Raw genomic sequence first — 13,915 nt, 5'->3', positions numbered from 1 at the left:
CTTACCCCATTTGAGTCTAGCTAAGTGGAGGTAATAATACTTGTCCCATCTAGCTGAGAGCTGTTATAGTCATATGAGAGAATTTATGTGGTAGCACTTTATAAATATGTATGACTTCTATGAAACCGAAGAGCTCAGCATGTTTGGTTCAAGTCTTGCTGCTTGATGGTGGCACCATATGCAGTGTTTTATGACTTCCCACGAGTCTGGGGTCTTCTTACAGACCCTAAATTGTGGACCCACACTGATTTTCATGTCCTACTTAACCCAGAGAAGCTTCTTGTGAATGAGAACTAGCCTAGGTGACTTTAGTCCAGAATCTCATCACATTGAAATATATTCTTGATCCATGACTGTATTGTCAACGTGTCCCCATTTGCATGGTATGATCCACTTGAGAGCTGAGTTTTTGGCAACATTTTTTAAATTGTCCCGAATCATGCATTAATTTCCACTCACTAACCAACAGCATACACTTGCATTAATAACACCCATCTGTTCAACATCATAGCCTTCTGAGTCTGTTATATTAAACTTCTCTTCCAAATACAAGTTTTGATTTAAAGTCACCTCCTTTGTACATCCCTAGAACAGTGAGATGCCTTTATGTTTTGTCCTCCTAGTTGTACAAGCTTGTCTTTATGTAAACTGGCATACTGGGGTGACCCTGGTGCCAAGCCGTGTCCTGTTTCCACCTCAACCATCTGAAGTCACAAAATCAGCTGACTGCTGCTTGTTGGCTTCCTTTTTCTTTCCCCGTACCATGCTCCCCTTCATCTTGTTCTTTCTTTTGCCAGTCCTGCCCTTGCAAAGCATCACCATGTTTTTATTTCTTCTTCTTATTTAGATTTGAAAGGTTTCATGTCACACAGGCTTGCTGCAGCCTTCTCGTCACTCTCCAGGTTAGGTTCCCTCCATTCATTCTCTTTCACTCACTACTTGCCCTACCTGTTTTCTCCTATTAGCCTGTCACATCCAAGCTATCTCTTTAGGCCGTTGGGCCTTCTAATAGAATATCATGGCATTAGTCATCTCGTCACTTCCTCTCTGCTTTTGAACTTTTGTGATTGTCAAAAATGGTAAAACCGACTAAGTATTCATTGTACATTTTGAATGACCATGGTCCTTTTCTAGAAGTTCAAATAGATCAGTTAGATGTCTGAAAGTCATTCTTTGCAATGGGCCTGGAATTAATGCTTATTCCTCATATTTTTTTCTGTAACTGAACATTAAAACAAATTTAGGCCGGACACAGTGGCTTATGCCTGTTATCTCAGCACTTTGGGAGGCCAAGGCAGGTAGACATCACTTGAGACCAGGAGTTTGAAACCAACTTAGCCAACATAATGAAGCCCTGTCTCTACTGAAAATACAAAAAATTAGTGGGCATGGTGTATGTGCCTGTAATTTCAGTTACTGTACTCCCTACTGTGGAGGCTGAGGCATGAGAATCGCTTGAACTCGGGAGGTGGACATTGTAGTGAGCCAAGATCATGCCACTGCATTCCATCCTGGACAACAGAGTGATACTGTCTCAAAAAAGAAAAAAATTTAATCTATTATTATTTCTGATACAGTAAAGTAATACAGGTCAATAGTATAGAGTATTTGAAAAATGTATAAGAATTTAAAAAAAAAAAAAGAGCAATGCCAGAGTTGTCCTTCTAGAAACATTCTTTTAACATTTGGTATTTCTTTCCAGTTTTTTTCCTCTTAATCATATGTATATAACATATTACATAATTGCTATAAGAGTACACACATGTATATGCTGCATATGTTTATGTATGCAAAACTAAAATTGTGCTTTTTTCAATTTTATGTAGCTTCAAATACATTTAATTTGCAAATTATATAGGGGAGAGACACTAAAACCACTGAGTGGGAGAAAATTGCTTATAATCAATTATCCTTGAAGAACTAGCTGATAACATTATTATATATCTGTTATTTATATTTTATAACTTGCTTAACAACTGGCTATTATAACTTATTAAATAATTTTAAAAGTATGATTTTAAAACTATTATATATTTTTGAGACCAGATCTTGCTCTGTTGCCCAGGCTGGAGTGCAGTTGTGCAATCTTGGCTCATTGCAACCTCCTCCTCCCGGCTCCAAGCAATTCTTGTGCTTCAGCCTCCCCAGCAGCTGGTATTGCAGGCATGCACCACCATGCCCAGCTAATTTTGTATTTTTTAGTAGAGACAGGGTTTTACCATGTTGACCAGGCTGGTCTCAGACTCCTAATCTCAAGTGATCTGCCCACCTTGGCCTCCCAAAATGCTGAAATTACAGGCTGAGTCACCATGCCTGGCCTATTTTTGTTTTTTCTTTTTCTTTTATTTTTTGAGATGCAGTCTCACTTTGTCACCCAGGCTGGAGTGCCATGGTGCAATCTTGGCTCATCACAACCTCCGCCTTTCAGGTTCAAGTGATTCTCCAGCCTCAGCCTCCCAAGTAGCTGGGATTATAGGTACACACCACTGCACCTGGCTAATTTTTGTATTTTTAGTAGAGAGAGGGTTTCACCATATTGGCCAGGCTGGTCTTGAAATCCTGACCTCAGGTGATCTATCCGCCTCAGCCTCTATTGTTTTTTTATGAACACATCATAGTTTACATTGATTAGATAAATAAGACATGTACATACGGGATATCATACAGGAAAAAAAACCCACTTGTAAGCAAAAGATGGTGTTGTTTTCTTGCATGTACCATTGAATCATGTATGATCTATTTTCTTTTTTTCCTAACAGTCAAGGGAGGATTAGGCCAAGGCTCACTGTTCTCGTCTTCTAAAACCTCCAGCTTTGTAGGAATATCCTCTGATATTTTACTATTTAGGGCAGTTTTTGTGAGGATAGGGACATGGTGTTAGCAGTGACTTGCTGCTCCTGGGGAACAGACAAGAGGACTCCTGTTATATGACCTGATAAGTCTGCTTAACTGTTGTAAAATATTATTATTCCTATGGGATATGTATTAAAGTTTATGTAAATATCTGGGTCTTTAAACTATTCATTATCTGTAGCCAATAGGGAGAATTACTTAAGGATTGGTTCTAAATAACTTGGGACATTTTTCCCTGACCAACAGTTTAAGCATAAAAGGTTCATATCAAGTCATAGGGAGTTGGCCTTCTTTCCCTCTTTTAAATACAGTAGAAGTTTATCCAAACTAAAGATTTTAAATTACTTTCTGTTCCATCCTGGCTGACACAGTACAATTCTGTCTCTACTAAAAATACAAAAAATTAGCCAGACATGGTGGAATGCACCTGTAATCCCAACTACTTGGGAGGCTGAGGCAGGAGAATTGCTTAAAACCAGGATGTGGAGGTTGCAGTGAGCCAAGATCACACCACTGCACTACAGACTGGGCAACAGTGAGACTCTGTCAAAAAAAATATATTACCTTCTGATGTTGGAGTTAAATTTGTAAAATTGGCCTTGGAAACTTGACACTTCATTCTTTCTTACTGAGATCTGTGTGGGGGTGAGAGGACAGTGTATAGGAGCAGGCAGCGGACAAGTGAAATTTTCTCTGTGCCTACTTGGTGTTAGTTAAGAGGTGATTTGGTTTCCAAAATGTGTCTTGAAATTATAATTGTCCAAAAAATCCCAAATCTAGGAATCATTGCCTATAGTTCTTCCAAATTAAGCAGAGTTCCAGGTATACCCCACCTACAAACCTAGTCTGCAGGCCAGCCCTCTGTGTTATGAGTGGTAACATCTCCGTCGGCTGCTTTGTGTTTCTAGATTATGTAAAAAGAAATTAGATATTCCTGTTCAGATTTACACAGCAGACCAAATGAATTTGTGTCTTGTGTGAGATTTATAAATAACTTATCTATTCTGAAAAGATGTGCTGGGTTTGGAGAGCCAGGCTTGGTTTAAAAACAAGCGAAGAGGCTGGGAACAGTGGCTCACCCCTGTAATCCCAGCACTTTGGGAAGCTGAGGTGGGTGGGTCACCTGAGGTCAGGAATTTAAGACCAGCTTGACCAACATGGTAAAACTCTGTCTCAACTAAAAATAAAATAAAATAAAAATAGCGTGGCATGGTGGCACACACCTGTAGTCCCAGCCACTTGAGAGGCTGAGTCACGAGAATCACTTGAACCCAGGAGGCAGAGGTTGCAGTGAGCCAAGATCACGCTGCTGCATTCCAGCCTGGGCAACAAGAACACGGCTCCATCTCACCAAAAATAAACCTCATCTCAAAAAAAAAAGCAAAACAAACCAAAAACGAATGAACAAAAATACCAACATGTTCAGTAGATGTTTACAACAAGTATGAAAAAAGTGTGGGGACTTTTGTATGAAAGTGGGATTCAGGAACCCTCTTTCTTGTGTAGATCCTGATGCCATGCACATGGAAAGCATATTTGCAGAAAAGGGTAAATTATTTTCATAAAGCCTAAACTATCTCTCCATTTTCCTGTATAATTATAACAAGCTTCTTAACTATTCTGAGCCCCAGTGACCTCACTGCAACAAAGTGGATTGGCAGCCAATCAGGAACTCTAATTCTTGCTGGTAAACTTGTATTGTCAGTGTTGGTTACCCTTATTTTTCCATCTGGGAAATTCTTCTAATGCTAAACTTGAAGCTTTGGGGCTTTGTGTTATTATGGTAGGTGGTCATAGTCACTTACAGCCTTGTCTAACCTGAATATCCTCTAAGGTTGGTTGTGTGCTGACTTATGACTTTGGAAGGTTCTTAGCAATGTGTCATGGGGGAAAAGTTCCAGGGAGGATGTGGAAGGCAGGCTTTCAATAAAGTTTCCTTATCCTTAGTATCTTGTGTGGCTATTATGAGAGCAGTGGACATTGCAGGACTAAACTTGGAAGGACACAGCGTGTCTGCCTTGAAGCACAAAGTTGAGCACACCATTCAGCAGTCTTTACTGAGCACCTATTTCCTTTGCCCTTGGTAGGAATGTAGAAATAGATGAGACTGGAGGGCCTCTGCTCAGTGTCTTATAATTTTAGTGACTTGATGAAGCCATGTTTTTAACATGGGGGTGGCAGTCTCTCTCATCATTTCAGATTCTTTATAGTGCCTGTGAATACATATCGGGTTACTAACAACTTCAGCCTTGGGTTTGCCTATTTTTCAAAAGAAAAAGGGAAGTTTGATTATGTGGTCCTTTAAAGCTTAAGATTAAGCTGTGAAATACTTCTGGAAGCTGGTATGAAGCAGGAATATACCATGGGTCAAATTTACAGAGTGTATCAGCTTACTTGAAATTTTGGACTTCAGGTTCTTTCATCTTTGTGTTCCATTCTCCCATTCCCATTCCAGTGTTTGTGTCTTGGAATCAGTTCTCTTCCTTCTAGTGTGTTCTTTGATGTATAATGCCATCTCTGGTAACTATTCTTTAAGTTGTGAGAGGGGACAGATATCCTGTTAGGTATTTTCTTCCAGACAAAAGCAGTTCCCAACTTTCAGAAGATGGTTCAGTGAACAATTGAAATGAATTATATACTCAAGGATACTAAGGATTCCTTGTAGAAATTTTGAGCCACACAGACTAGCAATATATATATAAAACGCTAAGGCTGGGCACCGTGGCTCACTCTTGTAATCCCAGCACTTTGGGAAGCTTAAGCTGGAGAAAACTGTTTGAGCTCAGGGGTAGGTTTAAGACCAGCGTGGGTAACATAGTGAGACCTTGTCTCTACTGAAAATGAACAAAGGTTAAATTTTTAAAACTAACTCTCTCTCTCTCTCTCTCTCTCTCTTTCTACAGCGTCTTGCTTTGTTACCCAGGCTGGGATACAGTGGCACGATCACAGCTTGTTGCAGCCTCCACTTCATGGGCTCAAGTGATCCTCCTGCCTCAGCCTTCTAAGTAACTGGGACTATAGGCTTGCACCACCACACCCAGCCAATTTTTTGTATTTTTTATAGAGACAGGTTTTCACCATGTTGCCCATGCTGGTCTCAAACTCCAGCTTAAGGGATCCACCCACCTTGGCCTCTGAAAGTGCTGGGATTATAGGTGTGAGCTACCCCAGCCGGGCATATTTCTATGAATTGATAATTCCTGGTTTTCTGCCTTTCCTTGAAAAGAAATATCCTAAATTATACCCATTATCGAACAGATTCCAAGTCCTGGTTTTGGGTACTCTTGCCAACCCTTCCTTCAATATATCCCTCAAATCTAAGCATCTTATAATTATGCTAAACTTTCAATTGTTTAATAAAAACTTTGAGAGACTTTTGAGTCATATTCGTCACTCTGTGTTCCATCTCCAAAACAGACTGGCACCAAGCCAGTCAAATATTTGCTGAACAAATGAATGAATTTTAATACAAAGGGGATGGAGGCCTTGGTGTCTCTGTGTGAAGGTAGTAGGTAGAGAATAGGGGAAATTAAATAGTGACGCTGTCAACTCTTTATTGAATGAGGTAGATTTTGGGCTATTGTTACATTGGATTTTGTAGGTATTGTTTGGGAAATGGACTCCTGAAGGACTTTTTCATCTCTAACTTATACTTGTATTTCAAAATACTCCCTAACAGCTTCCTTTCATTCTGCTTCTTGAATCTGTGACTAAGCTTTATTGTGTAATTTCCACAGAATGCAATTGCTTTGAACTGTCATCTGATGACACAAGTAGTATTTTGTGAGTTGCTAATACATCAGAAAGCTGTGTTTTTCACAACATCCTCATGTTTTTTGTGGTTCAGGGCAGCAAATAAAGATGAACTGTGGAGGTTGCAGTTAATCAAGTTACTTTAAAATGAAAAGAATTTTGAAGCCACTTAAATGGCCTGCTCCTTGGGCTTGCCAGTGACAAGTCCCTTCCTGGGCTCACTTAGATTTAGCAGCAGGAGGTACTGGGTCAAGAATAAGGGCTGCAATGTTGACAGACCTTAGTTCCAGCCCTGGCTTTGCCACTGACTCAGCAAATAACATGGGCAGTCCCTTTCCCTTGCTTGACTTTGGTTTCCTCATTTATAGGAAAAAGATAATGCCTGTCTTTCAGGGTGATCATGAGAGCTGCAGAACCACACAGTAACATTTGGAAGCGCCCTTTATAGGCAGTAAAGCCACATCTTAAGTGAATTATTTTATTAGCTCCGTGATGGATCTTTAAATGACAGTGTTATTATCCATGCCAGTGGTTCTTATCAGAAGCCACCACTTAGTAAATATTGAGCAATGAGGAAATATTTGCAGGCAGTCTCTGTGGCCCAGAAGGATCTGCTTTTGCTGTTAAGATTTTCTCAAACTCTTAACTTTCCTAGACTTACAGTTTGACAGTAGATTATGAAAGGTGTCCTCTCCCACTCAAAGAAGGTGTGGCCGAAGTGTGTAGAGTTAGAAAGGCAGTGGGCCGGGCACACAGAGGGTCAGAAGGCAAGTCCCATGAGGGCAGACAGGTTTTATACTTAGTACCCTGTGTCTGGTGCTTTGACGCATGTGTGGCACATGGAACCTAAGAATTGGACATTAGTTGAGTGAAGTCCACGGAATGGTGCTATCTTTGCTCCGTTAATGATCATACTCTTAATGGGTGTAAATAATCAAATAAAATTACCTACAGAGATATTTTGGAGCCCTTTTATTAGCCTTTCCTGATACGAGATTTTATTTGTTCATCATGTTCATCATCTATTTTTACAGAGCATGCAGCCTGTGCAGTGAGGTGTGCTAGGCACCATGAGGACAAAAATATGTCTTCTAGGAGTTTACTGTTAACCAGAGCAGGATAAGGGGACATTTTGAGCTGAGACAATTAGGAAGACTGGGAAGAAAAGGGCCCACTGGGTCAGGCCTGGAAGATAGATAGTATCCCACTATGTTGCAGCTGCAATTTAAACCTTCGTGGTTTTGTCTTTTAATTCACACATTAAGTAAAATCTCTTATTTGGACAGGGTGATAGCAGAGTTTGGGAGCCCGTCAGCAGCTGTCCTAGGCTGGTAGGATCTTGCATGCTTTGTGGAGACAGTTGTGGGCAGAGGCTGAGGGACTGGGTTCTGCTGGGTCTTCTGTCTCCTGCTGGGAGGTTGGTAGAGGCTGGAAGGTATGCAGCAGCCTAAGGAAGATGGGGAGAGCACCGCCTTTTGAATATGAACCCAGCACCCACTCTTCCAAGTTGGGGATGGTGTGCCAAGCACATGGGCTCCCACTAGAAGTTTTATTTAGAATACAAGCGTTAGTGTTCTGAAATACTAGAAAATGAAAATGTCTTGTCAGAAATGGGAAACAGTCTTTAACCTGAAATTAAAAAGGGAACCTGGAAATCATGGGGTATCTTGGGGATTAACTGTTCAGAACAGTAGAGATGGAGGATTCGGTGATGGTATGTGAGCATGGCAGGTATCATTTAAGAAAACACAGGAAAATAACATTTATGATTTTTTTCTGAGACAGAGTCTCATACTGTCACCTAGGCTGGAGTGCAGTGGTGCTATCTCAGCTCACTGCAACCTCCGCCTCCTGGGTTGAAGCAATTCTCTGCCTGAGCCTCCTGAGTAGCTGGGATTACAGGTGAGCACCACCATGCCTGGCTAATTTTTGTATTTTTAGTAGAGATGGGATTTTGCCACATTGGCCAGGCTGGACTTGAACTCCTGACTCAAGTGATCTGTCTGCTTCGGCCTCCAAAAGTGCTGAGATTCCAGGTGTGAGCCACCATGCCTGGCCTAAATATTATAATTTTTAAAGTCTAGTCATTGTGCAGTAATGATGAGCTCACTTAGTAAGGATTCCCTGGAAGATCATTTTTCTGTACACATAGAGTGCTATGTGCAAGGAGCCATGACAAATTCAAGGGAGATGTGAAGATGATCAAAACCTTCCTCTAAGGATCCCCTAGTTTGCAGAGACAGGCATACTGATTTACAGTGGGGCTTTTCTGATGAGGGATGTAATAAAAATGTGAACTAAAGTGCCAAGGAGAGCCGATGGATTTAGATGTAGAGATACATGGAATTTTCCTTGAGAGGATGTGAAAGGTGCAGAAGGTGGGAGAGTGGCTTTCCAGGCAGAGAGAAAGGTGAAGCAGAAGCACTCAGTGCTGGAGGGAGTGGCGTGGTCCTGGAACACGGTGCTGCCTGAAGTGGTGGCTCAAGTGTGGGCTTCCTGGATGGGGGGAGAGGCAAAGTGTTCTAGAACCTTGTTCTGTAGGAAATGGGGGAGCCGTCAAAAGTTTTGAGAGGGGGAGTAATAAGGAAGATGCTTCTGTTGGCCGTGGGGAGAATGAGTGGAGGAGGGGGTAGCGGCTGAGTGACTGGACCTGTTTCGAGAGTTTGTAGGAGAGACAGTAAGACCTGGACTCTCTCAATGGAGGTGCAGAGGAAGATTGAGAGCTTCTGTACTTTTCTGAAATGTGAGAGCTCATTTTTAAAGTTTAGATTGGACTGAATTTATTAAAGAAAAAGAAAGTGCTGGCCAGTTGCTGTAATCCCAGCACTTTGAGAGTCTGAGGTGGGCAGATTATAAGGTCAAGAGATCAAGCCCATCCTGGCTAACATGGTGAAACCCTGACTCTACTAAAAATACAAAACTAGCTGGGTGTGGTGGTGTGCACCTGTAGTTCTAGCTACTTGGGAGGCTGAGGTGGGAGAATTTTTTGAACCTGGGAGGCAGAGGTTTCAGTGAGCCGAGATCAGGCTACTGCACTCCAGTCTGGCAACAGAAAATACTGGATTGACAGATGCCAATCTTTGCTGACACCTGTTGGTATCAATGTTGTGGGGTGAGGTCTCCATGTTTAAGGAATGGAGCCACAGTGGTACGAAGGAGTATGGGGACAAAGATGAGGACATGTATGGAAGCTCCTGCCCCTTTGCACACTGCTTGTTTTTGTTTTTGTTTTTGTTTTTTTTCTTTTTTCCTGAGATTGATTCTAACTCTATTGCCCAGGCAGGAGTGCAGTGGCTCAACCTTGGCTCACTGCAAACTCCACGTCGCAGATCCAACCAATTCTCCTTAGTCTTCTGCCTCAGCCTGACAAGTAGCTGGGATTACAGGTGGCTGCCACCATGCTCAGCTAATTTTTGTATTTTTTGTAGAGACTGGGGTTTTGCCACGTTGGCCAGGCTGGTCTCAAACTCCTGACTTCAAGTGATCCGCCTCAGCCTCTCTAAGTGCTGGGATTACAGGTATGAGTCACTGCTCCTGGCCTTGATTCACTTGTTAGAAATAATATTGTAAAAATACAAAAAACTAGCCAAGTGTGGTGGTGTCTAGCCAAGTGTGGTGGTGTATGCCTATAGTCCCAGCTGCTCAGGAGGCTGAGATGAGAGGATTGATCGAGCCCAGGAGGTTGAGGTTGCAGTAAGCCATGATTTCACCACTGCACTCTGGCCTGGGTGACAGTGCCAGTTCCTGTCTCAAAAAAATAAAAATGAAGGAAAAGAAATAACATTGTAAAATCCAAAGGCAAATATCTCTCTCCTTGCCTGGTGTTTCAGTACTCCTTTTCTGAATGTTAAATGTTCAGCTGCATATGAGTTTTTTTCTGGTTGATTGTCTCGGGTGTTTAATGAAGACTGCTCTTGTAAATCACATGTTGTTATCCTCTATTTCTAGCTATTGTGGACGATGAAAGGCTCTCTGCAGAAGAAATGGATGAGAGGAGGCGGCAGAACATTGCTTATGAATATCTGTGCCACTTAGAGGAAGCCAAAAGGTAAGATCCAGGCTTAATCTGTTTGTGCACCACCTCTTGGAGATAAGCTTTGCAATAAGGGTGTCGGATTTGATGACCAGAAGGTTCCTGAAATGGGTCTGCAATTCTAAAGAGTTGTCAGAGTTGCAGATGACCAGGGAGAGATTGTTGCGTGCACTCCGTGATTCAGCTTTGGCCAAACCTCCATGCCAGGAGACCAGTGGGCTAGGGGTGACCCCTCCACACTCTGCTCCACCCCTCGGTCACAGCTGGGTGCACATCACACTCCTGTGCATATGCTACATTGTTCTAATAACTCATCTGCAGTTTTATTGGAAGCAGGATAATGGGAGAAGAAGCATCTGTTTCTTGCAAATGGTTGGGCAGAATTGAGAAAAAGTTGATGCCACTGCCAAAGTTGAGGCACTGGGAGAAAGGTATTCCTTTCCTTTCCTCGGAGCCTTCCAGGAAATCAGTGGGCCAACTGCAGATTGTTTCAAATTCTTCACCTGACTGGCCTGGATGTAGAGGAGCAACAATGATTTAAATCAACTTCCTTTTTCCCCAGAGCTTCCTTGGGTCTTTTCTCCACTCCCAGCCCAATGATGATAAATGCCCAGCAGGACAGTAGTCTATCAGACTGAAGTCCATCAGTCCCTAAGTAGGTTTATGACAGCAATCTCCTCTTTAAACCATGGGTGTGTGGCCACTTAGGATATGTTTTCTCTAAAATCACATTGACTGTTTTAGACTTTTTAGATTAAATACATGTTGGGTTCTCCAAGGAGAAAGTGAAGATAAAGAGTCCTAAGTGCAAATACTTTCTTCATGAGAGGAATCGAGAGAACTTTGTCCTTTGTGGAGCAAATACTACAGAGTTCATAAACCATGAATGAGAGTTTGATTGAATGTTTTATGCCGTGATAGAGCAACAGTATTGTTCCCTGGACAAAGATATGTTCCAACCTTTTTAGCTATATAGAAATAAATACTTGGTTAAATGGTCACTGGTGTTATCTCTGATCACTGATAAATGGCTATCTACAGAACTAGAATGATGAGGTTTTTAATCAGTATTTTGCAGAACATTCAGTGACACATGCCCTAATTTGACGTCAAAATTGCTTTCAAGTGGTTTCTCAGAGTTGTTTAATATTTTAATAGTGTCATGTAACTTTCTTCAGGCTCTAAAAACCAAATTTTAAAGATTTAACATGGTTAAAAGATTTACAAGATTAACATCTCCATGAAGTCTACAGTTGGGTTGCAGGATGCTAAGGATTCACTGTCAATCTAAGAGCATGCTTTTAGTCACATGCTTTCAGTCACATTGTTGCAAAAAAGTTAGATTAGGAGATTGATACATAAGCATTGAAAAGAAATGGTCCTGTCGACTTAGAGGCTAAGGTGGGAGGACCGCTTGCTTGAGCCTGGGAGGCGGAGGTTGCAGTGAGCTGAGATTGGGCTGCCGCACTCCAGCTTGGGTGGCAGACTGAGACCTTGTCTCAAAAAAGAAAAGAAAAGAAATGTACTTTCAGTGAATAAATTCAAGGAGATAGTAGAGAAACTTGCTTTTTTATTGATACTTCCTTTACATTCTGTTTTTGCCTCTGTTTTTTTGCAAGTGGGAAGGGGTATCATGTAGAGGAAAGTGATATGTGATTGTGAGTTGGTTTCCTAACTTTCTGATTCCAGCTCCACTACTTACACAAGCAGTTTGACCCCTCACAGACCAATTAACCTGCAGGAAGTTCAATTTGTCCCCTCTGTAAAAGAGACAATAAAGATGACGTTACCTATGGCCCTATTTTTTCATGGATTCAGGTTTATGGTGCTAACATAAGCAAAGTTTTCTCCTCAGTATACTTAAATGGTATAAATGTAGCTTAAAAGCTTGTCATCTTCTCTAATATTTTTGAAATTCTATAGTTGAATTTTGTTTCAGAAAGTCAGCATAACGATTATTTCAGATTCCTTGGAATAGTTTCATGAAAATAATTATTAAAAATGTATAATTTTTTCTCTAAGATGGCTTTTCATAAATTTATTTGATGAGTATATTAGATGTAATATATATTTATAAATCTTTTAAGACACAAATACTTTCCTTTTTTTTTTTTTTCCCTGAGACAGAGTCTGTCATCCAGGCTGGAGTGCAGTGGTGCAATCGCAGCTCACTGCAACCTCCTCCTCCTGGGTTCAAGCAATTCTCTTGCCTCAGCCTCCCAAGTAGCTGGGATTACAGGCGCCCACCACTACACCCAGCTAATTTTTGTATTTTTAGTAGAAATGAGGTTTCACCATGTTGGCCAGGCTGGTCTCGAACTTCTGACCTCAAGACCACCTTAGCCTCCTAAAGTTCTGGGATTACAGATGTGAGCCACCGCACCCAGCCAAGACACAGATGCTTTCAAAGAAGCTGATTTTTTGGTCATGGATTATATAAAAATTATGCAGCTACTACTAGATATTTAGGTGTGCTGATTTAAGAAACCATAGTAAGCTGGGCATGGTGGCTCACGCCTGTAATCCCAGCATTTTGGGAGGCTGAGGTGGGTGGATCACGAGGTCAAGAGATGGAGACCATCCTGGTCAACATGGTGAAACCCTGTCTCTACTAAAAATACAAAATATTAGCTGGGCATGGTGGTGCGTGCCTGTAATCCCAGCTACTCAGGAGGCTGAGGCAGGAGAATTGCCTGAACCCAGGAGGTGGAGGTTGCAGTGAGCCGAGATCACACCATTGCACTCCAGCCTGGGTAAAAAGAGCGAAACTCCGTCTCAAAAAAAAAAAAAAAGAAACCGTAGTATACAGAAAACTCATGGTCTTGAACTCAAGAAATATAGGAAAGGGTGAATTAATCTTTCTTAAAAAGATTATTTGAGAGGACTTATTGCATGATTCTTTTAAAGTATTAGTACCTTTGGAATTTGTAATATTGGGTTTATTATAATGCACATACATGTGTTCATGTGAGTAGAATTGGCTTAGAATATTGAATTTCTACTAAATTGTGTGCTTGTACTGTATATATTCGTCTATGAAGTGTTTCTTGTTTCTGATTTCAGTTGAAATGACTTTATTGCATTTTCATTAGAAATGTATTGGTTCTTTCTTTGCATCTGTTTTTCTTTCTGGAGGTGAGAATTCGAAGGTATCTAGTTTGTATATCCTGTAACTTAGGATTTTTACAAATTGAGAATTATAATATTCCAGTATATCTTCTGTAATAAATCAGGCCATTTGAAAGTTCCTTTATTCAGAGGGGACATCACTATCCA

At 41.2% G+C, this 13,915-nt stretch overlaps 1 protein-coding gene across 5 annotated transcripts in view; it reads left to right on the top strand.

Annotated features, from left to right (window-relative positions):
- The window catches only part of IQGAP2 (IQ motif containing GTPase activating protein 2), a 315,054-nt gene that overhangs the window by 48,751 nt on the left and 252,388 nt on the right, over nt 1-13,915 (top strand). For all 5 annotated transcript variants that reach the window (XM_002744847.6, XM_035291370.3, XM_035291369.3 and 2 more), the window contains one exon: nt 10,555-10,654. In XM_002744847.6, coding sequence (XP_002744893.2) covers nt 10,555-10,654 — 100 coding nt within the window. The remainder of the gene's footprint in view (nt 1-10,554; nt 10,655-13,915) is intronic.

The sequence above is a fragment of the Callithrix jacchus genome, chromosome 2 (genome assembly GCF_049354715.1).
Source record: "Callithrix jacchus isolate 240 chromosome 2, calJac240_pri, whole genome shotgun sequence".
Classification (NCBI taxonomy): Eukaryota; Metazoa; Chordata; class Mammalia; order Primates; family Cebidae; genus Callithrix; species Callithrix jacchus.
The sequence above is the reverse complement of the archived record's forward strand: the minus strand, read 5'-3'. Positions and strand labels throughout refer to the sequence as shown.